The 26567-nt window shown below is 37.8% G+C and overlaps 1 protein-coding gene across 18 annotated transcripts in view; it reads right to left on the minus strand.

The window, feature by feature from the left end:
• Positions 1-26567, minus strand: part of ABI3BP (ABI family member 3 binding protein) — a 306112-nt gene that overhangs the window by 127721 nt on the left and 151824 nt on the right. For 13 of the 18 annotated variants that reach the window (XM_088836640.1, XM_055413538.2, XM_055414068.2 and 10 more), the window contains exons 10-20: positions 25573-25650; positions 23607-23681; positions 22792-22866; positions 21899-21970; positions 21339-21413; positions 6318-6383; positions 5110-5184; positions 4476-4550; positions 3473-3547; positions 2266-2337; positions 1397-1471 (exon numbers count right to left, since the gene is read on the minus strand). In XM_088836640.1, coding sequence (XP_088692766.1) covers positions 1397-1471; positions 2266-2337; positions 3473-3547; positions 4476-4550; positions 5110-5184; positions 6318-6383; positions 21339-21413; positions 21899-21970; positions 22792-22866; positions 23607-23681; positions 25573-25650 — 813 coding nt within the window. The remainder of the gene's footprint in view (positions 1-1396; positions 1472-2265; positions 2338-3472; positions 3548-4475; positions 4551-5109; positions 5185-6317; positions 6384-21338; positions 21414-21898; positions 21971-22791; positions 22867-23606; positions 23682-25572; positions 25651-26567) is intronic. The other 5 variants (XM_088836638.1, XM_055414393.2, XM_055414159.2 and 2 more) reach the window with 3 other exon arrangements.

Genomic DNA, 26567 nt, shown 5'->3' on the forward strand with positions numbered 1-26567 from the left:
ATAATTTATCATGAGTAAATGATAATTAACATTTGAAGACATTTTTTCAATGTTTTCAAATTTTACCTTGTAATAACATAAATAATTAGAGAAATATTTAAAGTTGGTGACCCAAACATAATGTAATATTTCTCGGTCTACCTGGTGAGAGGACCCTATTCAAAATACAGCCTAAATGTAACAGTTACTACCTTATTCCAAAGTCCTCTGGGCATAATTTTTAAATAAATGTACAGGAAACCCTTCTCTCAGCTGTCAGAGTTCTTTGAGTTAAACCACTAGAGTTCTTGAGTTTATTAGCTATGCTTCTTTCTCCAAACAACCTCTTTTAGTGAGAGTACTTCATTCAATTGCTCTGACTTGGAAACCTCACTCATGGTCATGGCATCAACCATACTCCCTTTGCCTAATCCCTAATTTCTTTCCTTCTGATGCCTACAATACCTGGAAATCTCTCTGCCTCTTTTAAAGGAGTCATGAGAATTCTCTTTCTGAGCAGTTCCATTTTTCTTCCTTACCCATGTCTTTGCAAAAAGACAAATCATGCCCACTTAAGCAATCTTTTGCTTTAATAATCCTACTCTGTAAATACACATTAAAGAAAAATCCATATTACAGTGAGAAATATATTCTTCCCAAAGCTAAGGTATTAAATTTTTTATGACAATAATGAGTTGTGACCAAGTTCCCCTTATAATCTCATAAATCAACACTTCAGACTATTGTATGGATTCTGTATAGAAAGAAAAAAACAAAGATTTAATTATTTAACATGTCCAGTAATCCTTATGCAAGAAATTATCTGTTTTTAATTATATACATAGAATAACCCCTCTCTGCAAAAAAAAAAAACCAAAAACAAAACACCTACTTTTCTTCAGCAAATTAATGTCTCCTGAGAAGTAAACAAAAGTCAGTGTTCAGAAATCAGCCCGAGTTCAGAAAGAAGTCATGGAACATTAGGAGACTACAACCCTTACTAGTCATGCACCCTGAGAACTGAGAAGGCCCCAAACAAGGCAGAGCTCTGAGGGGATGGAAAGACTTCTCCGCTTCTCAGCTGAAAGGCTGCTGATCTGAGCTCCAAGCGACTTTGGTACTGGAGACTAATTCACAGTCCTAGACAAAGGGGTTCTCAGTCACCCTCTCCCCTCTCTTCTGTGCTTTCTCTGTGATGGTCAGACCCACAGTGAAACACCACAGAGCTCACACAGGTGCGACAATGATATCAGAGGAGCTGGCTCCAACGACATCATTTCATCACGGTTTTGCTCTTTTTATGGAAAGATGAATCAAATACCAAAGTGTGAATCAGAAGGTTTTGCTCCAAAGAGTGGCATAAGACAATTTTTCAACCCTACATTTGAAATATCAAAACAAAGCTCAGGGTAATTACCAGGTTTGCTGTCTGTCACTTCTGGACTGAGAGGGATTTTAGGTTTCAAAGAAATAAATTGTGTTTTACTGGGAGCTGGAAAAATAAAGAAACAAAATGATCATCAAATCAGTATTTAGACATTTCAGTGTCTGAAACTACAAAAGGAAAACCTTACTTCAAGTGCTATAAACCCATCATCTTGCATGATTTTGGAAATATTCCATTAGAAAATACACTTAAAATAATATTTCACAGAGCAGTATTTAATGAAAATATACTAATAAATTTTCATCTTTTTGAAAAAGCATTTCAAGAAAAAAGGCATTGCCATCAGTCATCATTACTATACAAAGTATGACAGTGATTTTAACCCAGGATTAAAAAATGAAAATTAGCACAATGATTTTGCACCTTATTTCACATTTCTCAGCCATGTCTAAGTTTCAAAGCACTTGAAAAAAGAAATGTTTTAAAAGTAATATTTACTGATATGTATAATGTTGTGATCTGTGGCATAAAGAACTGTTACTAACACCATAATAGGAAGCTGTTTTTCTAAATGAAGTTTTAAATTGAACTTCAGGGCCTTACCCCCCAAAATGGAGAAGTGTATATGACACAACTTTAAAAACAATGATTGTGTAGTAGTTGGAAAAGCATCAGTGATTAAACAGCTTTCCAAGGTACAAATGCTGAGTTAACATCCACCAGCCACAGTGCCAGCTATCTAAAACTATGAAAGCCATGGAGTTGATGTACTCTATGAGATATTGAGTACTGTTGAAATGATCCAGAAAGAACAGTGATTGAGACATTACATAAAAGCTGGCATACTGGACTTCCCGTGGTGAAATGAACTAACACATCAACTAAGGACATATCATTACCCATTGTTGTCCGTCTAGGTTCAGGGCTTTTAGAAATTTTAGATGTAATTGTTCCAGGACTTGTGGTTCTTTCTGGTGATGGAAAGGCAGAAAAAAAAAAAAATTAACATATTCTAGAAACAATAAAAAAAAATCCTCCAAGGAGGAACTGAATGACCCTTTTAAAATCCTGTCATATTTAGTCAGTGTTTACAAAGTATGCAGTGAGTAAAAGTTTGGGGAAGGAATTTTACAATTCAGTCATAATAGTATAGGCTATAAAGAAATTGGAATAAGCAATGGAATAATCAAAGCACAGTTATTGAGCATGAGTCTGAGTGTACCCTTAGACAATGAAGACTAGTACCTCCAGATAGATAAATTACCTCCACCTCCAACTCTGTGCCATAATATATGCTGCTCCCTTTTCCTTTTCCTCTGCCTAAACCTGACACATATTCTGATATTCAAGTACTCAACTCTTACTTTGCTTTTCTGAGCTTCTACTGTAAGAGAGTCTTCAAGCAGGTTATATCATCTTATGTTGCTCTCATCATTCATAATGTGTTATCTTTTTAAGATTATGAGCAATTGGAGAGCCAGAGTCCCATTCTCTGCATCTCAGCCATTGCCCTAGTACAGAACTGAAAACATAGTAGGCAACAAATATGGGAACTGTCAGCCTGATAAACACTTAAATATAGATGCCTGGTAGGAAAATAAATGACATTATGTATCACTGTGACCATATAAATCACTATATATGACTGTTTCTATGTTTATACCAAAATTCACATGTAAAAAACATCATTCACTAAAACTGATCTAAAAAGAAATAGCAGCATAAGTATTATTACTTAAAAATGTGGAGTTAAATACAAAAGAAACATATTAAAGAATTGGAGAATGGGTCTCAGGGGTAGAAGAAGGTGGGCAGTAGACTCCTCTTTTTCAGTCTAAGCCTTGAGTATGTAAAAAAATATCTCTATGTGTTATTTTGATGTAAAAAGATTATTTCCAGAAAAAAGAATATCATTCACAAATATTCAGTAAAATCTTACTGAAAATGTTTGACTTTTATTTTATTACATTAATTATTCATCTTCAGTTAATTCCAAATTTTATAGAGCATCTTTAATCTACAGAATCGTTTCTCTTTATAACAAGTACATGGACCTTATCTACTTGGAATTAAATATCCTGAAAGGTTAAATAGATAGTCATTTACCAGGTTTAGTTCTTGGTGTTTTGGGCCTGAGGCGTCGTTTAGGTGTAGAAGGGACAGATGTAGTTTTCAGGGGAGCTGAAAGAAGATTTAATATAGCTTTGGTAAATGATATTTCCCTAGGGGTCAATGAGATTGTAACTGTAAACTTACAAACTTCCTGAGGGCAAGAACTGCTTTCTATTTCTTTGTATCCCTAGAATGCCCAGCATAGGTGTTCAATAAGTATTGATTGAGCCAAAAGAAATTAAATGTCTGTACGAGAAGATACATTTTCCAGTTAAGTGTACTGGAAAGGGAGGACCCTTGAAGGATTTAAGAACACAAGGTACAGTTAATTACTCAAATGGTGATTTATCCAACAGCATGGGAGAAGAACAGATATTTGAGATTTAGAGAATAGAACATTCAGGACTCTTTAATTCTATAGCTCACTACTAACATCACCAGGAGTTAATGAACTTCATTATTTCAGTAATTTTCTATTATAGACTGAAAGCTATTTTACTCTCTTTTACTCATCTTTCTTCATCATATCCAGGATTGTAGAGCCCACTTGGTGGTCCTTAGACTATTTTGAGAAAAATAGTCTGATCAAGTGGTATCTAATATGCTAATTGAAGGGAACATATTTTAAAATAATTATCATCTATAATTTTTCTGCTATTTTCTGGTTGGTAAATTTGAAAGAACTATAGAAAGGGAATCATCCTTCAAAATAATATATGCAAAGACAGAACTGTTACATATACACCTGAAACTAACATAATGTTATATATTAATTTTACTCCAATTGAAAAATAGATATCAGGATTATGGAAATTCTTCAAGGATTATCACAAAACTAAGAATAGCAGATAACCCAGTTCTTTGAAGAGTTTCATCGTAGAGAATGAAGGGAAATGTTTACTACTGAAAATATTCTGAGAAGTCCAGCGTGACTTCTGCTTTTTGTCTCTTTATCTGTTCTTTCAAAGTACATAACTATACAGAGGTCATTAATTACCAGGTGTCGTAGGCTGCATTTCAGGACTGGTAAAGATTTCCAGTTTTTGAGAAATAAATGGTGTTTCACTCGGAGCTGAAAACACAAACACCCCATCCCACCAAGGAATTCCAGTTAAAATGAGGTATTTTAAGAGCTTCAACATGCTTTTAGATGGTGATACAAAGCACATGCTAAACGGACATAATGAAGGATGAAAAATGCACGTTGTCTTGGAAAGCTACTGGATGAAATGATCATTTAAAGTGGGGAAAAGGTCAGGATGAAATCGTTCAGTAGCTGACTCCAGGCAGATTGAGAGAACGGAAGAAAGGTGACACAGGCCACACACATGAGATGGATGGGATGAAATGATGATGAAGATGTCCATGCAATTTTCAAAGCTTTTCATTCCTTTAAGGATGGAAAAAATATCATTCATTACAGTTCAAAAATGAGAGAGAGAAAGAGAGAGCCTCAAATGGAACATAAGATGCCTGCATTGTAGGGAAAATATATATATATTATATTCAGAAAAAGGAAAGAAATAAATGATTAGATGTGATGGAATGAAATGGTCATTTGGAAGAAAGGCATTCACATGGATTTTCTTTTGATGGAAAACAAAGTAGAATTTTTCTGTTAAAAACATTACCCAGTGTTGCCCTTGGCTGTTCAAGAGTTCTAGAAGTTTTAGGTGGGACAGAGTCCAGAAGTGGATCGCTTGTTGCTGTTGGAATAAATGTCAACATTTATAAAAGCGGTAGAAGGCCCCAGGAATAAAATACAAATTCCTGAGTAATAAATTATGCCTCAAATGGGGGAAAATATCAAGAACACTTGAGAGATTGCTGACCAACATTTTAAAACTAGTGATTCATTAGGAGTTGAAGATGAGCTCATGTTTAAAAACATACACACTTCAAATGTTAGAAACCATGATAAAATGGTGTTTCATACATTCAACTGTTTTCAACTGTTTTTTCTGGTTCCTTCCCTCTGTTTCTTAATTGCTAACTGAATCTTCTCCATAACATTCTGTTTCATCCTTTAAAAACTTCTGCTGCTGTTTAAAATTATTTGCCTGTATTTATCATGGTGCCCATATATGGCTACACACACCCCAAAAAATACCAGACATATGTCTTTGTGTGGCAGAGACCAGTGTTATTTACTTTGAATTTCCTGCAGTACCTAATTTAGTAAGTATATAATAAAATACTTGGTAAAAGAAACCATCAGACTGAGTTAAACTCACTATAGGTAGAGCAGTACATGAATGCCAAAGTTACACCCAACTGAACTTCTGTAGACAAATGAGTGACATGATTGCTCTAGAGCAGGATTTGTCACCTTGGCATTATTGCCCGTTAGGATTGGATAATTCTTTATTGTGGGGATTTTCCTGTACATCACAGGGGTTTAGCAGCATCCGTGGACTCTACCCACTAGATGTCAGTAACACTTTCCCCACTGGTGACAACCAAAAATACCTCTAGCCACGGTTGAATATTTCCTCAGTGGGAAAAGAGCAAAATCACTCCCTACTAGAGAACCACTACTCCAGGGAAAACTCCGAATTCTAAAACCTTTTCAGAATGATTCTGATACTAGAGCACTAGGCTATTATTTAGTGCACCTGAAAGGCAACCTAATCTTTCTGCATGTCCCACATATGCAGAGTTTATTTACTGGAGGACGTGGAGACATTATCGTTCAGTGGGAGAAGTGGGCAGAATTCATCTCCCTGACAGAGACTGCCACATTTCTCCTGTGGAGCTCCAGAGAGTATACTTTCTCACTCTGCAAAAATTGTCAGAATACCTGGCATCCAAAAAAAAAGAATTGAGAGGCTGGGTGTACCTGTGTGGGGCTCTGATATCTCAGGCTCATCTGATGTTGTAGGGCTTGAGAAAACATCATAAGTGGCTTTTAAAAGAAAAGGTAAAACAAAAGAGAAGATGTTAATTTTGATTAATTTTAAAAGACTTCATGACATATTTTAATGCTGGCTGAAGAAGGACAGTTGATGTAGGTGCTAGAGCTTGGGCCGTGGGCTACTGGTCTTGTTAGTAAGATTGAAGCAATCACTAAAAGACTGGCCTCTAGTCCTTCTTGCTCTGAACTGAAGGACTGGCCCCTAGGGTGATGTGAGCTTAGTGCTATTTGTTTACAATGAAGCATGCCAGCTCTAAATCACATAGCTTCAAAGAGTCATACATAAATGAAGTCAGATGGCAATTTTAGGAGACATTTCCAAAGAAGAACAGTCGCACTGAGATAATTTGCACAAAAACTACAGCTTAGTTTTTCTATTTAGTACAAGTTACCATCATTATGTCTGGATAGTACTTTACAGTTTACATAGTACTTTATAGTTTGACAGCACTTTCTCACATATTAGTTTGTTTAACTCTCTTAATATCCTTGAGAAATAGGTGAGGTAGACATTAACCCCATGTTGTAATGAGGTAGTAACTCCATTTTCTAGATATTAAAATTGAGATTCACTGGGGTTAAGACATTTGTTAGTGATCAAATTCTACATATTTCTAATTCTATTCAGCATGGGCCCACCTTCTTTCTCCTTTGGTAACCATTAGTTTCTTTTTGATCTCTGTGAGTCTACTTATGTTTTGTAAATAAATTCATTTGTATCATTTTTTTATAGCCCATATATAAGGATATCATATGATATTTGTCTTTCTCTGTCTAATCTACTTCACTTAGTAGGAGAATCTCCAGCTACATCTATGTTGCCACAAATGGCATTATTCCATTCTTTTTATGACTGAGTGCTATTCGACTGCATATATATAAAGACTTCTTTTTAAACATAAATTCGTATATGAAAAACCTCACGACCTCATTAGAACAAAAATTGTGCTTGTTACACTCTTCAAGGTTGTACTTCCAGAGCCTTGAACACAGGAAGACTCAACGAAATTAATCTGCAAGATTTCCATTACTGTGAACAAATAGCAGTGAGTTTAACAATTGGGTAGTTTATGCTTTTAGTAAGGGTACATGAGAATAAATGAACAGATTCTTTATTTTTAGAGCATACATATGTGTGCACACAAATCTTCTTCCTCTACTACACAATTACCTTTCAAATGTTTGTGTGGTCATACCCTGCCATGGAAATAGAACCCTAAACATATATATGAAGCCACAAGGGTAAAATACAACAGGCCAGCAATAAGTAGCTGGATGAGAAAAGCATTTATAAACACCACATGCAGAGTTCTGAGTACCATTTAAATAAGGACATAAAGCTGTCTTACATTTCTTAGAAAATAAAATACCTTTCTAGTTGGCCTTGAAATTTGTGAAAATATTGCCTATAAGAAAATGTTCATGAAGCCAAACCTATATGGCTCTGGCTATAAATCTCTAAGAGGCCACTGTAAATCTATAAACCATTCACTACACTTAAATTTTATTTTCCTGATCACAAAGCATCAACACCACCATTTATTCCTGTTTTCTCTTCTCTAGGGTTTAATCCAGTTGGGTGGGCCAGATTTATGCTAATCAACACCTCACAGGCAGACAATAAGGTCCAAAAGTAGAGTTCAGCCTCTCTTCAACCACTGTGAGCAAACCACCTGTGGCCCAAACTTCCCAACCAGTATACCACTCCTCGAACATGCTGATCACTTCAGCTTTCAAGTCTTTAAATAATTCTTAGAGCTTATCTGCAAATTCAGCAATTTACTAAAGCTCTATAATGTGCTGGAAGAACGAAACACTGAAAATAGTAGTAAACTCCTAAAGGGAGTTCCCAAAGTGGATTCTAATGAAGACTGAGGTAGAGTATCTTCAGTTCTGTCAAGGGAAGTCTCTAAAGATAATTGTTTATTGCCCAAGGGGAAATAATTAGGCCAGAAGGAACTGTCATCTTTGTAATAAGTTACAGAACAGTTAAAGGGAAAAGTCAGTTTGTCTGGATATGTTGGGGGAAGAACAGGCAGAAGAATTTTCTGAGGATGCAAACAAACACAATGGATCATCTTGGGTTATATAAAAAAGCCATTTTCTTTATTTGATTAAGGTTTCAAATCCCTTCTGGTCCTAAACGATGGTCTTTTAAGGGGATGACCAAGTAAATTAAGGAGGTTAACACTGAGAGCATTAGCAAGCCAGAAACAAAACACTGACTTCCATCCTCCTTCTCCAACCATATATGGGCTTTAGAAATCATGCATCCGCTCCATCTGTAGGATAAGATGTCTGTCTGTCTGTCTGTGTATCTATCTATCTCTCCCACTTTTGATGCCCATGGAAAACATGTCACATTGGTCATGGTGTCATTTTACACTCTGTCCTAGGCAGGGGCTGGGAGCCCAGTTAATAGCATGATTCAAGCTTCCCACTCAACCCGATCAGTGTGGTCATGTGATATCTACCATCAGTGCCATGGGGTTAATAGGACATCAGGCCATTTCCGTGGGGTTGCAGGATCTCTTCAAAGTACACTGCATATGTCCGGGTCTATTCTCCTTAGACACGTGTCCACAGAGAGTTGAACATGACTGAGCGACTGAACTGATTCTCCTTAGATGTTTTTACACAAGTGAAATGAAGACCCAAGAATCATTTGGTGTACTTCTATTCTCTCTTGCTTCTTTTCTTTCTTTTTATTAATTAAATTGGGAGTTTAGGATTAACAGATACACACTACTGTATATAAAATAGGTAAATAACAAGGATCTACTGTATAGCACAGGGAACTACACTCAGTATCTTATGGTAACCTATAATGGAAAAGAAACTGAAAAAGAATATATATTACATATATATAACTGAACATGTATGTATAACTGAATCAATTGCTGTACACTTGAAACACAACAGTGCAAATTAACTACACTTCAATAAAATGCAAAAAAAGAAAGAAAAGTACAAGAAAAGAAAATGGTGATGTTGGACCACAAAGATGGCTGAGTGCTAAAGAATTGATGCTTTTGAACTGTGGTGTTGGAGAAGACTCTTGAGAGTCCCTTGGACTGCAAGGAGATCCAGCCAGTCCATCCTAAAGGAGATCAGTCCTGAATATTCACTGGAAGGACTGATGGTGAAGCTGAAGCTCCAATACTTTGGCCACCTGATGCAAAGAGCTGACTCACTGGAAAAGACTTTGATGCTGGGAAAGATTGAAGGCAGGAGGTGAAGGGGACAACAGAGGACAAGACGGTTGGATGGCATCACCGACTCAGTGGACATGAGTTTGAGCAAGCTCCGGGAGATGGTGAAGGACAGAGAAGCCTGGCGTGCTGCAGTCCATATGGTTGCAAAGAATCGGACATGATTGAGCAACTGAACAAAACTCCCTTTGCTTCCAGGGACTTCTGGAAGATTGATATGATGGTGTATGTACAACCCTTTGAATCTTTTAAAATAAAACTGTTACCCAAATACAAAATAATATTATTCCAGTGAAGAAGTACTCCAACAAGCATGTACACATGCATGCAGATGCACAACTCATCGAGGTGTAAAGGTACTGAGAGCTTTTCCAGAACTCGCTCTATAGTAATAGAAATCACAGTCAACTGGCCACTTTCCAATAGAACATAAGACCAATTCTATTGCATCATCAGAGAGACTGACTTTTCTAAATGATTGTTACAAGCACTTAAGTATTTCTAATATGTGGCCAACTTTTTCATAATACAGAATTTATACATAAGTTTACATTTTGGCGTATAGTGAAAGAGCAGATCTTTATAATTTCCTTTTTGTATTTTAAGAAAAGTTGGATTTGCCAAGGAAGTCAAAATCAATCAACCCTACTTAAACATACTTTAGAGGAGGTTTAAACAAAATAAACTTCCAAATAATGAGATCACAAAATGCTGTGCTAATGAAGCATTGGGGCCAATAGCCTAAACGTGGGGAGGAATATGTTTGATGAGCGCACTTCTCAGATTTCCCAGGACAGTCCAAATTCCAAATACCCTGTCCCACTCTTGCCATCAACTATTGAAATGATTTCAATATTCAACATGCAAGTTAGAATTTCCACATAGGTTCTTATAGCCAAAAGTAATATAGAAATCTTTATGAGAGCATGCATTTGGATCATTTGATACAGAGTATGAAATAAATGTGGAAAACAAATCTAGCAAATTCTGAAGCAAAATGAATTTCACAAATGGTATTGATAAATGTTTAATGGTTGATGAAGAGACAAGCAGCCTCTGGCATCCCAAGTGCTGGCCAGGCACTCATAGCTTGGCTGTGGTGTTTGCCTACTGGACATCAACAGTTGAGAACACCAATATCAGACAAGTTCACCTGGTGACCAAGATGGACCAAGGCAAAAACAAGACCGTTCTGTAACTGTGTGGAACAGAAATGCAAGAACACAAAAATTACTGTCCTCGTATCCTAGCTAATATCTTTATCAATCACAACTATAGTCTTACTCCTCTTTTCTTGCCTTCTATTTAAGAATTATTAAAATTTTCCATCACAGATTCTTCCCATTTTCAGACAATATCCAGTTCAGAGCAAAGCTTCACTTTCTTAAACCCTCCCCAGAATTACCTAACACAAGACTAAATCCCATAAGACATCCTTCCCAACATCCTCTTACTAACAGATCCACAGTTCCTCATGGTCTACAATCTCATTGTTACAATAAGTAAATAAACTTAACTTTGTTCAAATATAGCTGAAGGTAACTGACAGAGTAAATACAGATGCATTGCATTTCAACATAGAAAACAAAATGTGTTCATTTCACTGTAATAATATGATTAATATCAGCTGAAATATATAATTTCTTCAAAAGATATAACAACTAAAAACAAGATAAATGTTTTTATGTACCAGCATTCAACTACTGTCTCTGCCTCTCTCTCCTTAATTCTCAACTAATTGCATTAGGAAGCCATGTGAGTAACTGGAAAAATACAATAATCATATATGTTGAAACTAAACAGGAAATAGAAACAGTGCATGTATAAATTCACAAAATCAATCAAGAAACAAAGGCTGAAATGAATGAAAGGACTGTGTGAATACATCAACTTTTTAAATCACAAATAACAAATATTATAATCTGAAATCGAACATATTAGGAAGATCCCACGGAGCACTTAAACAAGAGGTCGATGTGAGCGTTAAAAGCCTTGGCAGAGAGAAGGAACAAGATGCCGGAGGAATAGGACGGCGAGACACTCTCTCCCCAACAAATTCATCAAAAGAACATCTGAACGTGGAGTAAAGTCCACAAAACAACTTCTGAATGCTGGCAGAGGACGTCAGGCACCCAGAAAAGCAGCCCATTGTCTTCGAAAGGAGGTAGGAAAAACATAAAAGATAAAAAGAGAGACAAAAGAAGTAAGGACGGAGCTCCGTCCCGGGAAGGGAGGCTTTAAAAAGAGAGAAGTTTCCAAACACCAGGAAACACTTTCACTGGCGAATCTGTGGCAAGCCTTGGAAGCTCAGAGGGCCACATAACCCTCTTTTTTTTTTTAATATTTTTTTAAAACCCACAGATTACCCGCCAAACGGTAACTCCCAGCGGAGAAGCAGCGCAGACGCCTGCATACGCCATTAGCAAGCGGGGGCTGGGCAGGGAGGAGCCGGCTGAACTGCTTAGAGAGAGGACTGGGCTTGAATGCCGCGAGAACAATTTGAGAGAACTGGGGAGAGCAAAGCAGACTGTGGGATAGCTTCCCCACGAAAAGGCGGAAAGCTCTAACCTAAGACTCGGCCAGCCCCGCTCACAGAATAAAGGACTGAGCAGAGCGAGCCGGCTGCGGTCGGCCCATCCCCCATCCCCCGCCAAGACAGGCAGGGAGCACAGCCAGAGCCGGAGGGGGCAACCTCGGCCCCAGAAAGGCATCAGATACAAACTGCAGACAGGCTTGTTGCTAAGCAGGACTTCTTGGGCTCAGGCAGGTCGATATCCCCCTGAGAAGGTGCGCCGGTTGTACATCCAGAAAACTGAGTGGCAGGGACTGGGGAGGCGATAAGTCGCAGAGACCGCGCTCACCAATCACCTGGTCCCCTGAGCTGCTCGGACGGGGAAGGCACAAAACACAGGCCCAACCAAGTCTGCGCCTTCGTGGAGTACCTGAGAACCTGAACTTGAGCTGCTCAGACCTGGGAAGTGCATACAACCCAGCGCCGGCCTCAGACAGTTCCCGGCAGAGCAACCCAGAGCCTGTGCAGTGTAGACTGGGACAGCGTATGTGCTGTGAGCGGGGGCAAACCCAATGTGGCCGAGACGCTGCGAGCACTCCCCACAGACGCCAGAGATATTGATCTGCAGCGTTCCTCCCTTCCCAGAACAGGACTGAACAACTGAGCCTTAAAAAGTGTCCACCCACCCCCTAGTATCAGGGCGGAAATTAGACACTGAAGAGACCAGCAAACAGAAGCTAAAACAGAGGGAACCACCTTGGAAATGACAGATAGAGACGTCTAGAGGCTACTCCAAGAATAAGACCAAAAACCAGAGGCAAGACTTAAGCCTGAATCCTGAGAACACCAGAGAACTCCTGACTCCAGGGAACATTAATCGATAGGAGCTCAGCAAATGTCTCCATACCTACACTAAAACCAAGCACCACCCAAGGGTCAACAAGTTCCAAAGCAAGACATACCACACAAATTCTCCAGTAACACAGGAAACTAGCCCTGAGCTTCAATATACAGGCTGCCCAAAGTCACTCCAAACCCACTGACATCTCATAACTCATTACTGGACACTTCATTGCACTCCAGAGAGAAGAAATCCAGCTCCACCCACCAGAACACCGACACAAGCTTCCATAACAAGGGAACCTTGACAAGTCACCTGTCCAACCCCACACACAGTGAGGAAACTACATAATAAAGAGAACTCCACAAACGGCCAGAAGAGGGAAAGGCCACCCCAAGCAAAGCAATATAAGCAAGATGAAGAGGCAGAGAAATACCCAGCAAGTAAAGGAACAAGATAAATGCCCACCAACACAAACAAAAGAGGAAGATATAGGGAATCTACCTGATAAAGAATTTCAAATTTTGGTGGTGAAAATGATTCAAAATCTTGAAAGCAAAATGGAGTTATAGATAAATAACCTGGAGAAAAGGATTGATAAGATGGAAGAAAGGTTTAATAAGGACTTAGAGGAAATAAAAAAGAGTCAATATACAATGAATAATGCAATAGATGAGATTAGAAACGCTCTGGAGGGAACAAACAGTAGAATAACAGAGGCAGAAGACAGGATAAGCGAGCTAGAAGATAGAATTGTAGAAATAAATGAAACAGAGAGGAAAAAATAAAAACAAATTAAAAGAAATGAGAAAAATATTAGAGACCTCTGGGACAATGTTAAACGCTCCAACATTTGAATCATAGGAATCCCAGAAGAAGAAGACAAAAAGAAAGACCATGAGAGAATACTTGAGGAGATAATAGTTGAAAACTTCCCTAAAATAGGGAAAGAAATAATCACCCAAGTCCAAGAAACCCAGAGAGTCCCCAACAGGATAAACCCAAGGCGAAATACTCCAAGACACATATTAATCAAATTAACAAAGATCAAACACAAAGAACAAATATTAAAAGCAGCAAGGGAAAAACAGCAAATAACACACAAGGGGATTCCCATAAGGATAACAGCTAATCTTTCAACAGAAACTCTTCAGGCCAGGAGGGAATGGCAAGACATACTTAAAGCGATGAAAGAAAATAACCTACAGCCCAGACTACTGTACCCAGCAAGGATCTCATTCAAATATGAAGGAGAAATCAAAAGCTTTACAGACAAGCAAAAGCTGAGAGAATTCAGCATCACCAAACCAGCTCTCCAACAAATGCTAAAGGATCTTTTCTAGACAGGAAACACAGAAAGGGTGTATAAACTCAAACCCAAAGCAATAAAGAAAATGGCTACGGGATCGTACTTATCAATAATTACCTTAAACGTAAATGGGTTGAATGCCCCAACCAAAAGACAAAGGCTGGCTGAAAGGATACAAAAACAAGACCCCCATATATGTTGTCTGCAAGAGACTCACCGCAAAACGAGGGACACATACAGACTGAAAGTGAAGGGCTGGAAAAAGATATTCCACGCAAATAGAGACCAAAAGAAAGCAGGAGTAGCAATACTCATATCAGATAAAATAGACTTTAAGACAAAGGCTGTGAAAAGAGACAAAGAAGGACACTACATAATGATCAAAGGATCAATCCAAGAAGAAGATATAACAATTATAAATATTTATGCACCCAACATAGGAGCACCGCAATATGTAAGACAATTACTAACAAGTATGAAAGGGGAAATTAACAATAATGCAATAATAGTGGGAGATTTTAATACCCCACTTACATCTATGGATAGATCAACTAAACAGAAAATTAACAAGGAAACACAAACTTTAAATGATACAATAGACCAGTTAGACCTAATAGATATCTATAGGACATTTCACCCCAAAACAATGAATTTCACCTTTTTCTCAAGCGCACATGGAACCTTTTCCAGGATAGATCACATCCTGGGCCATAAATCTAGCCTTGGTAAATTCAAAAAAGTTGAAATCATTCCAAGCATCTTTTCTGACCACAATGCAGTAAGATTAGATCTCAATTACGGGAGAAAAACTATTAAAAATGCCAACATATGGAGGCTGAACAACACGCTGCTGAATAATGAACAAATCATAGAAGAAATCAAAAGAGAAATCAAAATATGCATAGAAATGAATGAAAATGAAAACACAACAACCCAAAACCTCTGGGACACTGTGAAAGCAGTGCTAAGGGGGAAGTTCATAGCAATACAGGCACACATCAAGAAACAAGAAAAAAGTCAACTAAATAACCTAACTCTACATCTAAAGCAACTAGAAAAGGAAGAAATGAAGAACCCCAGGGTCAGTAGAAGGAAAGAAATTGTAAAAATTAGGGCAGAGATAAAGGCAAAAGAAACAAAAGAGACCATAGCAAAAATCAACAAAGCCAAAAGCTGGTTCTTCGAGAAGGTAAATAAAATTGACAAACCACTAGCCAGACTTATCAAGAAACAAAGGGAGAAGAACCAAATCAATAAAATTAGAAATGAAAATGGAGAGATCACAACTGACAACACAGAAATACAAAGGATTATTAGAGAATACTATCAGCAATTATATGGCAATAAAATGAATAACCTGGAAGAAATGGACAAATTCCTAGAAAAGTACAACTTTCCAAAACTGAACCAGGAAGAAATAGAAAATCTGAACAGACCCATCACAAGCACGGAACTAGAGGCTGTAATCAGGAATCTTCCAGCAAACAAAAGCCCAGGTCCAGACAGCTTCACAGCCGAATTCTACCAAAAATTTAGAGAAGAGCTAACACCTATTCTACTCAAACTCTTCCAGAAAATTGCTGAGGAAGGAAAACTTCCAAACTCATTCTATGAGGCCACCATCACCCTAATCCCCAAACCTGGTAAAGACCCCACAAAAAAAGAAAACTACAGGCCAATATCACTGATGAACATAGATGCAAAAATCCTTAACAAAATTCTAGCAATCAGAATCCAACAACATATTAAAAAGATCATACATCATGACCAAGTGGGCTTTATCCCAGGAATGCAAGGATTCTTCAATATCCACAAATCAATCAGTGTAATACACCACATTAACAAACTGAAAAATAAAAATCATATGATTATCTCAATAGATGCAGAGAAAGCCTTTGACAAAATTCAACATCCATTTATGATAAAAACCCTCCAGAAAGTGGGAATAGAAGGGACATACCTCAACATAATAAAAGCTATATATGACAAACCCACAGCAAACATTATCCTCAATGGTGAAAAACTGAAAGCATTTCCCCTAAAGTCAGGAACAAGACAAGGGTGCCCACTCTTACCACTACTATTCAACATAGTTCTGGAAGTTTTGGCTACAGCAATCAGAGCAGAAAAAGACATAAAAGGAATACAAATTGGAAAAGAAGAAGTAAAACTATCACTGTTCGCTGATGACATGATCCTCTACACAGAAAACCCTAGAGACTCTACCAGAAAACTACTAGAGCTAATCAATGATTACAGTAACGTTGCAGGATATAAAATCAACACACAGAAATCCCTTGCATTCCTATACACTAATAATGAGAAAATAGAAAGAGAAATTAAGGAAACTATTCCATTCATTGTTGCAACGAAAAGAATTAAATACTTAGGAATATATCTACCTAAGGAAACAAAAGACTTGTACGTAGAAAACTATAAAACACTAGTGAAAGTAATCAAAGAGGACACTCATAGATGGATAAATATACCATGTTCATGGATTGGAAGAATAAATATTGTAAAAATGAGTATACTATCCAAAGTAATTTACACATTCAATGCAATCCCTATCAAGCTACCAACGATATTTTTCACAGAACTAGAACAAATAATCTCTCAATTTATATGGAAATACAAAAAACCTCGAATAGCCAAAGCAATCTTGAGGAAGAAAAATGGAACTGGGGGAATTAACCTGCCGGACTTCAGACTCTACTACAAAGCCACAGTCATCAAGACAGTACGGTACTGGCATAAAGACAAAATATAGATCAATGGCACAAAATAGAAAGCCCAGAGATAAATCCACGCAGCTATGGACACCTTATCTTCGACAAAGGAGGCAAGAATATAAAATGGAGAAAAGACAGTCTCTTTAACAAGTGGTGCTGGGAAAACTGGTCAGCCACTTGTAAAAGAACGAAACTAGAACACTTCCTAACACCATACACAAAAATAAACTCAAAATGGATTACAGACCTAAATGTAAGACCAGAAACTATAAAACTCCTAGAGAACGTAGGCAAAACACTCTCCGACATAAATCACAGCAGGATCCTCCATGACCCACCTCCCAGAATATTGGAAATAAAAGCAAAAATAAACAAATGGGACCTAATTAAAATCAAAAGCTTCTGCACAGCAAAGGAAACTATAAGTAAGGTGAAAAGACAGCCTTCAGAATGGGAGAAAATAATAGCAAATGAAGCAACTGATAAAGGATTAATCTCCAAAATATACAAGCAGCTCCTTCAGCTCAATTCCAGAAAAATAAATGACCCAATCAAAAAATGGGCCAAAGAACTAAACAGACATTTCTCCAAAGAAGACATAAACATGGCTAACAAACACATGAAAAAATGCTCAACATCCCTCATAATCAGAGAGATGCAAATCAAAACCACAATGAGATACCATTTCACACCAGTCAGAATGGCTGCTATCCAAAAGTCTACATGCAATAAATGCTGGAGAGGATGTGGAGAGAAAGGAACCCTCTTACACTGTTGGTGGGAATGCAAACTAGTACAGCCACTATGGAGAACAGTGTGGAGATTCCTCAAAAAACTGGAAATAGAACTGCCATATGATCCAGCAATCGCGCTCCTGGGCATACACACTGAGGAAACCAGAATTGAAAGAGACACGTGTACTCCAATGTACATTGCAGCACTGTTTATAATAGCCAGGACATGGAAGCAACGTAGATGTCCATCTGCAGACGAATGGATAAGAAAGCTTTGGTACATATACACAATGGAGTATTATTCAGCCATTAAAAAGAATACATTTGAATCAGTTCTAATGAGGTGGATGAAACTGGAGCCTATTATACAAAGTGAAGTAAGCCAGAAAGAAAAATACCAATACAGTATACTAACGCATATATATGGAATTTAGAAAGATGCAAATGATAACCCTGTATACGAGACAGCAAAAGAGACACAGGTGTATAGAACAGTCTTTGGGACTCTGTGGGAGAGGGTGAGGGTGGGATGATTTGGGAGAATGGCATTGAAACACGTATGTTGTCATATGTGAAACGAATCACTAGTTCAGGGTCAATGCATGTTATAGGATGCTCGGGGCTGGCATGCGGGGATGACCCAGAGGGAGGATAAAGGGAGGAGGGAGGTGGGAGGGGGGTTCAGGAGGGGGAACTTATGTAAACCCGGGGCAAATTCATGTCAATGTATGGCAAAACCAACCAATATAATATTGTAAAATAATTTGCCTCCAATAAAAAATAAATTAATTACCAAAAAAAAAAAATGCCTTGGCAGAAACAAGAAATACGTAACCACCCTCTTTGAGAAATCAACTTCACATTGATTTCTCCGGCCCACTGTCCTGTAATTGACCACATTTGATGCTTCTTATCTGCACCATGTGAAATATTACAGACTACAGTGAAAAGGTAGTGCTTCTTCAAGTTTAATGCTCATACAAATCACCTGGAGATCTTGTTAAACAGCAGATCTTGATTCATTAGATTTGAAGTAGAGCCCAAGATTCAGCCTTTCTAACAAGTTCCCTGGTGATGCCAAAGCTGCCTGTCCAAACATCACACCGAGTAGCCCAGACATAACAATTCAATATTCCCAGGGCAGACGAGGGAGTCTGTGGCTGATTCTTATGCCTGCAACCATATCTACTGAACCCTTACAGCCCATGACAAGCTCAAGCAGTTCATCTAGACACAGCTGGCAGCTGACGGTTTTTGAAAGTTCTCTGGCATACTAAGGTGGATCTGGCAGGAGTGAGGCAGCTGAATAGTAAACTGCTTCCTGCTGCATTGGCCTCTATTCACAGTCCACCAAGGCAAAACCAGAATTAAAGGAACCTTTCTTTTATTGGGGTTTCCAGTCTCATCTGTCTGTATCCTCTTTGTAACTTCACAGTCTTCAACTCCCAGCATATTCTCCCTATTCCCCAAAGCACACTTCAATTCAGGCTTTATATATAATTCATATCCTAGGGATTAAAATCACAGAAGGGGTTTCCTGGAGGTTTTGGTCAGTTTTCTCTTAAATAATCATAGACACCAAAAATCTAGAGGCTGGTCAAGAGAAGCCCAGGAAAATCTATGTCCCTATCTTTACAACCTAAAAGTTAAGATATAAAAGGGACCTGAGTGTTATATTAGCTCAGTGGGCCCTAGCAGTCCTCGGTTTGGTAGACGTCATGCTTCTATAGGGTGGGGGTAGTGGGGAGTGTGTCAGGTAAGCTCTGCCATAATGGAGCAGATAAACCAGCGCACACACCCACAGAGGAGCCTTCTTCCACTGTCAGTGCCGTGGTGGACTATGAAACTCCACCTGATTTTATACTCAAGTGACCCATGTTATGAAGGTACCAACAATTAGTAATTGCAGTAGAATTTTAAGGGCAGGGACATGGGGAATTAAGGCTTAGAAAGACCCAAATTAAGGCTTCTCTAGATTGGCTGACAACCACAGCCAACTCACAGATGTTTTCCCACTTGAGAAAACTAGGGGAGACTGTAACACACACTTAGTTCATTTGATGCCATCTTTGTATCTTTTGCTAAGATCTGAATCCATTAAACTCACCAGAGAAAGATAATTTGACTAAGATCTATGTGTCCATAAGCCCATGCTCATCCCTTTCTCAAACCAGTCATATGCTGAACTCCTTTCTAAAGAATATTACAGAATGGTGGTGTGCTTAATGTCATTACATGAATGTCTAACTACATTACATGATACTCATATGTGCTAAAAGAATCACAACTAGAAGGTTCACAAAATTAAAAATAAGTGAAACAAAAATCATGGAAGTAATCACACAAAGTGATTTTCGCGGTTTTCTTACAATTCTCACATGCTAAATAATTTCTCTGGTTGACTGCTAGACATCAAAGAAAAGATATAAAGGTAAAAACTTTTTGAGGAAAAAAAAATCTATTTTTTGAAAAGGAAAGCTATTTCCCTCAATCAGTTTAGTGTTAGAACACACGAATTCTCAGGAGAAAAAAGCCGATTGCTACACCAGTCCATTCTAAAGATCAACCCTGGGTGTTCATTGGAAGGACTGATGCTAAAGCTGAAACTCCAATACTTTGGCCACCTAATGCGAGGAGTTGGTGATGGACAGGGAGGCCTGGCATGCTGTGATTCATGGGGTCGCAAAGAGTCGGACATGACTGAGCGACTGAACTGAACAGTTTACAAAAGAGTGAACTCAGATCCAGAAAAGTAGAGAAAAATAGCTAAAATATGTGGTTGGTAGTAAAGCCAGAAGTGGAACCAAGGTCCAGTATTGGTGCTAAGAACTGTGGTCTCTCCTCTAAGTTACAATATGTTTACAGATTTTTCTGCTAAGTTGCTAAGTCACTTCAGTCGTGTCTGACTCTGTGTGACCCCATAGACAGAAGCCCACCAGGCTCCCCCGTCCCTGGGATTCTCCAGGCAAGAACACTGGAGTGGGTTGCCATTTCCTTCTCCAATGTGTGAAAGTGAAAAGTGAAAGTGAAGTCGCTCAGTCCTGTCCGACCCTTAGTGACCCCACGGACTGCAGCCTACCAGGCTCCTCCGTCCATGGGATTTTCTAGGCAAGAGTACTGGAGTGGCTTGCCATTGCCTTCTCCGAGCTACAGATTTTAGGACTCAGTAATAATATCTTGTATGTAGTAAATTCTCAAATGTTCACTGAATATTTTATTGAAAAAGAAGCAAATATCTACCTGCAAGGGAAATATTAAATTCATATTGTTAAATAAGACTACCATAGAGCTTATTTTTGTTACTGTTCTCATGTCACAAAAGAGATCTCTAGAAATTAAATGAGCCAACTTGCAGTTCATCTTCTAGCCAGACTCCTAACTATATATCCAGACATTAAAACACAGATCTTTAGAACAAATGCAAAAACATTTTGCTTTTGTATTGAGAAAAATGAAATTAAGCACCAAGAATAGATTATAGCTTTACCATTTACTACAAATATATGGATAATCAATTAAAGAACCTATAGAAATAAACATGAGAGGATATTCAATACTGTTGCTCCAATCATTTCTTTTTTTTTTTTAAGAAAAGAATGTAATTACCAGTTTGAGGCGGTAGAATTTTGGAATCTTCAGATATTTTACTTGTAGGCACAATCCCTGGCTTTTCAATTGAAGCTATAGCAAAAAAAGAAATGGAATACACTGAGAATTTTTTTTTTTTTGAGAGGATAGAGAGACAGAAATAGATTGCTCATGTCGTTAAATGGCTACCAGTAGCCTGAAATGAAAAACACACACTGATCCAACTAAACACCATTATATACCAAGAAGCAATCAATATACTACACTCATTCAGAGAGCATTTGAACAGGAACTAGACAGAGACCAGAGTTTGGTGTCATACTCTTAATGTTTCTGAGGACAGAAAACTAACAAAATTGGCTCCCTGGAATTAACAGATTAATAATTGTTATTGAATTTGTAGAAAACTCAATCAGAGAAAAAAATGTTTTAAATCAAGTCAACCACTTGTTTGGCTGAGTCGGACTGAAATCATCAACTCATTGAGGTTTGCACAGCTAGGATCCAGTAAACGTGTCCTACAGAATTAAGCAGTCACCACCCACAACTTAACACCAGATTCAAGGTACTGTTATTACCCAAGGTGCCCCCAGGTTTCTCAAAAGGAAAAGGTGTTTTTGCCTGAGGAAATTCTGGAAGCCTTTTCGGAGCTGCAACAAAATACACAAGAGATGTTATGACTTGAAGTGCAAGTAAGAGAAAAGGTTTTTAAAATCTCAAGCTTGCAGAAATAAAAAACAAACACAAAAATGCAAATTACTCAGGAAAGGTAACGGACTGTTAGTAGTAAATATTTTTACTCCTGTGTTTCAATGATGGATGATATAAGACAGCTTTTTTTTTTCCATTTTTTATAATCAAGCCACTAAATTTAAGGAGTTTGGGTTCGTCTTCTCACCTTTATTAAACTTGTGTTCTAATTGTTTCAGCAATACATATATGTGCTTTCAGATATGTTTTCTTTAAATTCAAATCAAGCACATCTGAACTAGACAATGTTCCTCCAGTAGCTTTTAAAAACAGAATTGCAGTGATTACATGTCTTTATACTTAAGTTTCCCCAACAACTTCCTTGATATCACATTCAAATTCTAAGAATTCTAAGAAGCAGTCTATAGAAATACCATAAATATACCTTCTCTTTCAAGAGAAACAGTTGAGTAAAAAGCTATTTTGGAAAAATACAGAATTAAAAGAGTCAAATATAAGATCAAAGGGATTTGAATTAAAAGAGTCAAATCTAATATCAAAATATGACTACTCCCAAGGAAAACAACCAAAGGATTTATATAGAAAGCGACTAGTTAGTATCCTAAATTATAAAATAAAGAATTTATAGCATCTAAGGGCCTGGCATTCAGGCATTTATTGTTCTATAAGCCATGTGTCCCTTCTTTTCTGTGAGGAGATAAATTTGAATGAATTAGCCTAAGGGTTTCTTTCAGACATGCAAGTGTTTAATAATTTTTACCTAGAGTGCTCAGTGGCAATTCAAACCTAGGTATTAAAATAGTTTGTGATGTTTCGGGGGTCCTTCCCCTGAGAACTGCAACAAAGAAGAATTCAGTTAGAAACACCCTGAGTCAGGATTTGACACCGTGACTTAACCGTATCGTGTGAGGCATGCTCCTAATGGAGGGTACGTTGGGGAGCTGATACTTTTCACGGAAATAGCTGGCTTCCCCTGGAAAGTTTTTACACAGTTGCATTAATTTGAAGGTCTGCCTTTGAATGACCGTGGTGTGACACGGAAGATCAACATCACAAGGACAGAACAATATATGTACATGTTGCTCCTTTTTAAAATTTTTTTTAGCAGAGAATAAAGCAACTTAGATTCTCTCCAATAAACAGCTAACTTGAATGACATGAAATTCTCAGTAAAAAGCATCACACTTTTGAGTAGTTTCCTTAAGTTTACTACACATAAGCCTAGGAAAAGCCAACTGAAGTGGGAAGCACAGACACAGTCACGACTCTCACCCCTCCAAGCTTTGTAGATTAGAGGGCTGGCATTCTGGTTTTCTATGCCTCCCAAGAGGGTGGTAAAAAGGGTGTGCAGTTAGCATCTCACATCCAGAGCTGCCTAAAATATTAGTCACCAGGATCAAGGCATGTTGTTAACTCTTTAAGGGAACTGATCCAAGAAATAGGAAGATGAACTACTGCCTGTAAGGAAGGAAAGAAAGCAGGGAGGATGGGAAGCCAAGACACTGAGGTTATATTTCTATGAGGGTTGGGGTGGTTTTTGTTTTTAAAGAAAAAAAAAAAACTTCTTAGAATTACCCAGTGTTGTTTCTGAAATGTCTAACGCACTAGACACAGTGGGCTTAGTGGTTCTTGGAACTGATTCAGGAGTCACTGGAAGGGAAAAAAGACGACTTAACAAATTAAGATAAAATGAAAGAACTCAGGACAATAAGGTACTGTTGTTGCCCTTTAGAATTAGAACTGACATGTATCATGTATACAGACCAATTCTTTTCGAGTTAATTATGGTAAGGGCTCCCTGGCTTGGCCCAGTGTCTGAACTGACACCTCCTTCCAACATTCCCTTCTGGGTTTGTCCGCTCTCCAGGTATTTCAAAAAGCACATGGAATTGACCCTCATGGAAGTACTTAACAGATTATTCATAATTTCCTGTGTGTCTTTTTTTCTCTTTATCTCCAGAACTTAGCACAAACTCTGGAGAATAGTAAGCAAGCACATGACAAATATTTATTAAATGAGTTAATAAATGGGCAGCTAAAAGAATGACCCAGGGCAAAAAGATTTATTTAGAACTATTACATTATAAGAATTCTCTTTTCCAAACTACAGTGAACATGCAAAGCTTAGAAGTGGGTTGAAATTATAAGGATTCAAGTGCTCAGTCACAGAGTTATTTCAAGTGCTAGATCAAAGGTAATATGACCCTCAGGTAAAGAGTTTTTGAGAAATAAGAACCAGGATCACTGAAATCTGGCAAGAATTGTGAGCTACACAATTCCAGAATTTTTTAGGGTAAGGATATGAAATAAACACAATAACAGTGAATAATAAATTATGAAGTTTGTCTAAGCATTTCTGAAGTGGAAAATCCCGAGGAAGTTTTGGCAGAGAACTAAGAAATCTATAGACGCCCTCATCATATACTATGCCAAGAGAAGAAGTATAATTGGGAAAAGTTGACAGAATCTCTACTGGGTCATGTCTATCTTGTTTTTGGTATTTACCAATTAGACTGAAGTCAGAAAACTACCTAGGAATTTCATTCAAGTGGATTACTCCAGTGTCAGATTATACCTTTCCTCCAATTTCTAAGAAGCTAGTAGGGAGGGGATGGAAGGTCCATCTCTCACCTTCAGTCAGGACCAAATACTTCTTACTCTGTCAGAAATATTTCTACTTGAATAGGTTTATTGAAATCAGGTCATTTTATTTCCCCACCAATCTTTATCTTCTCTGTACAAGTTATGAGTCAGAGTATAGTACAAGGTAAATATCACTGATTTTTCATTACAGCAATTTTATGGGTTAAAAAACTCACTTTAGATTGGAGTTACTTTGCTAAATGAAGATTTAGGGGAATCCTTGCTAGGTATTTGTTTCACAGAGTCCTGAATGAGCTGGTATTGCTCTGGCAAAGACTCTGTAGTTAGAGAATAATGTGTTCCTAATGGGCTGGACTTGGGCAGTTTGTTCACAGTAAAAAATGCTGAATGTTTGTTAGTAATGGCTGATAAACTGGGGAAAATGAACACTGAATTTATTCTTTAAAGGATTTTTTAATGAACTATTATGCATTTTCTTCATGAAGGTTGTTAATCTTCAAGAGCCATTTACTAAATTATTCCAGGGTACTTTCATAGATATCAAAGTATGGATAATGGTATTTTTTTAAACCAATCACTTGTGAAAGTGAAGAACTGAAAAATGCTCTCATGTCTTCTTATAAATGGAAAGCACCAAAACCATGGTATTACAACTTAGTATAAAAATATTTCAGAACGCTGAGGTAACAATTTTCACCTGTAGTGAATAATGCAGGTTCTATGGTTACAGATCAGTTATATAATTCAACTGTTCATTTTGCATCTGATGTTTCCCCGAACATTAAAGACCCAGAGTCTCCTATTGTGTGCTTATGATCAAAATAAACTTCCTACTGGCTCTTCACTGGAAAAAAAATACAGGCTTATCAATCACTTAATATTTGAAAAAATATGTTATGTATGTTCTCAACGTTAATAAACATAGGGATTGCATTACCTGTTATGGGCAGTGCTGGAATTTTTTCTACCTCTGGTGTTTTAGATTCAGCAGGCAATGCCAAGGTTTCATTCTTAGCTAAAAAAAATCGGAGAACAAACAATTTACCTCACTTCCTCATAACAGTGTCCAAATATAATTGCCTCAGAACAATCAACCAACAGACTATTTCAAGACTATTCTGCTTGTATCCCTTCCCACCAGGTAGTCAATACAATTACTGTGCATTTCTACCAGTGATTAGTATTAGTAGTGACAGTCTTCAGAATTCCTTCTCATTAACCCTGCTGCTGCTGCTGCTAAGTCGCTTCAGTCGTGTCCGACTCTGTGTGACCCCATAGACAGCAGCCCACCAGGTTCCCCCATCTCTGGGATTCTCCGGGCAAGAACACTGGAGTGGGTTGCCATTTCCTTCTCCAATGTGTGAAAGTGAAAAGTGAAAGTGAAGGCGCTCAGTCGTATCCGACCCTTAGCGACCCCACGGACTGCAGCCTACCAGGCTCCTCCATCCACGGGATTTTCTAGGCAAGAGTACTGGAGTGGCTTGCCATTGCCTTCTCCGTCATTAACCGTAGGTAATACTTTAAGATCTAAGTTGGCACTGGAAGGAAGAAAAAAAATGACAACCCAGTACTTGGCTCGCTCTCAAGTCATTCTGATTCATAAACAAGAGTTTCTTGAAGACGTGGGTTGTATAGCAAAATGTCCCTAGAATTTTATATTCAATTACTCCTAATTTTTAAAAAAAAATCAGTGAAAAGAAATTATCCATTATTATATATGGTAAAAATGTAATAGGTTATGGCGATAAAATTTTAGAAAAACATAAATAATGTACATAGGAAACTAAGATATTTGAAGATATTTGTGGTTAAAAAATTACAAACGGTTATTTATTTGAGCCACATATTAACATAGATCTTTTCTTTGGGTCTATGTGGGAATTCAGTGTAAAAAAATGAAATGTTTGTTTTTTTCTCTTCTGACAACTATTC

Source organism: Moschus berezovskii, chromosome 1 (genome assembly GCF_049115385.1).
Source record: "Moschus berezovskii isolate FMDL1 chromosome 1, NW_MosBer_1.0, whole genome shotgun sequence".
In the NCBI taxonomy this organism is placed as follows: domain Eukaryota; kingdom Metazoa; phylum Chordata; class Mammalia; order Artiodactyla; family Moschidae; genus Moschus; species Moschus berezovskii.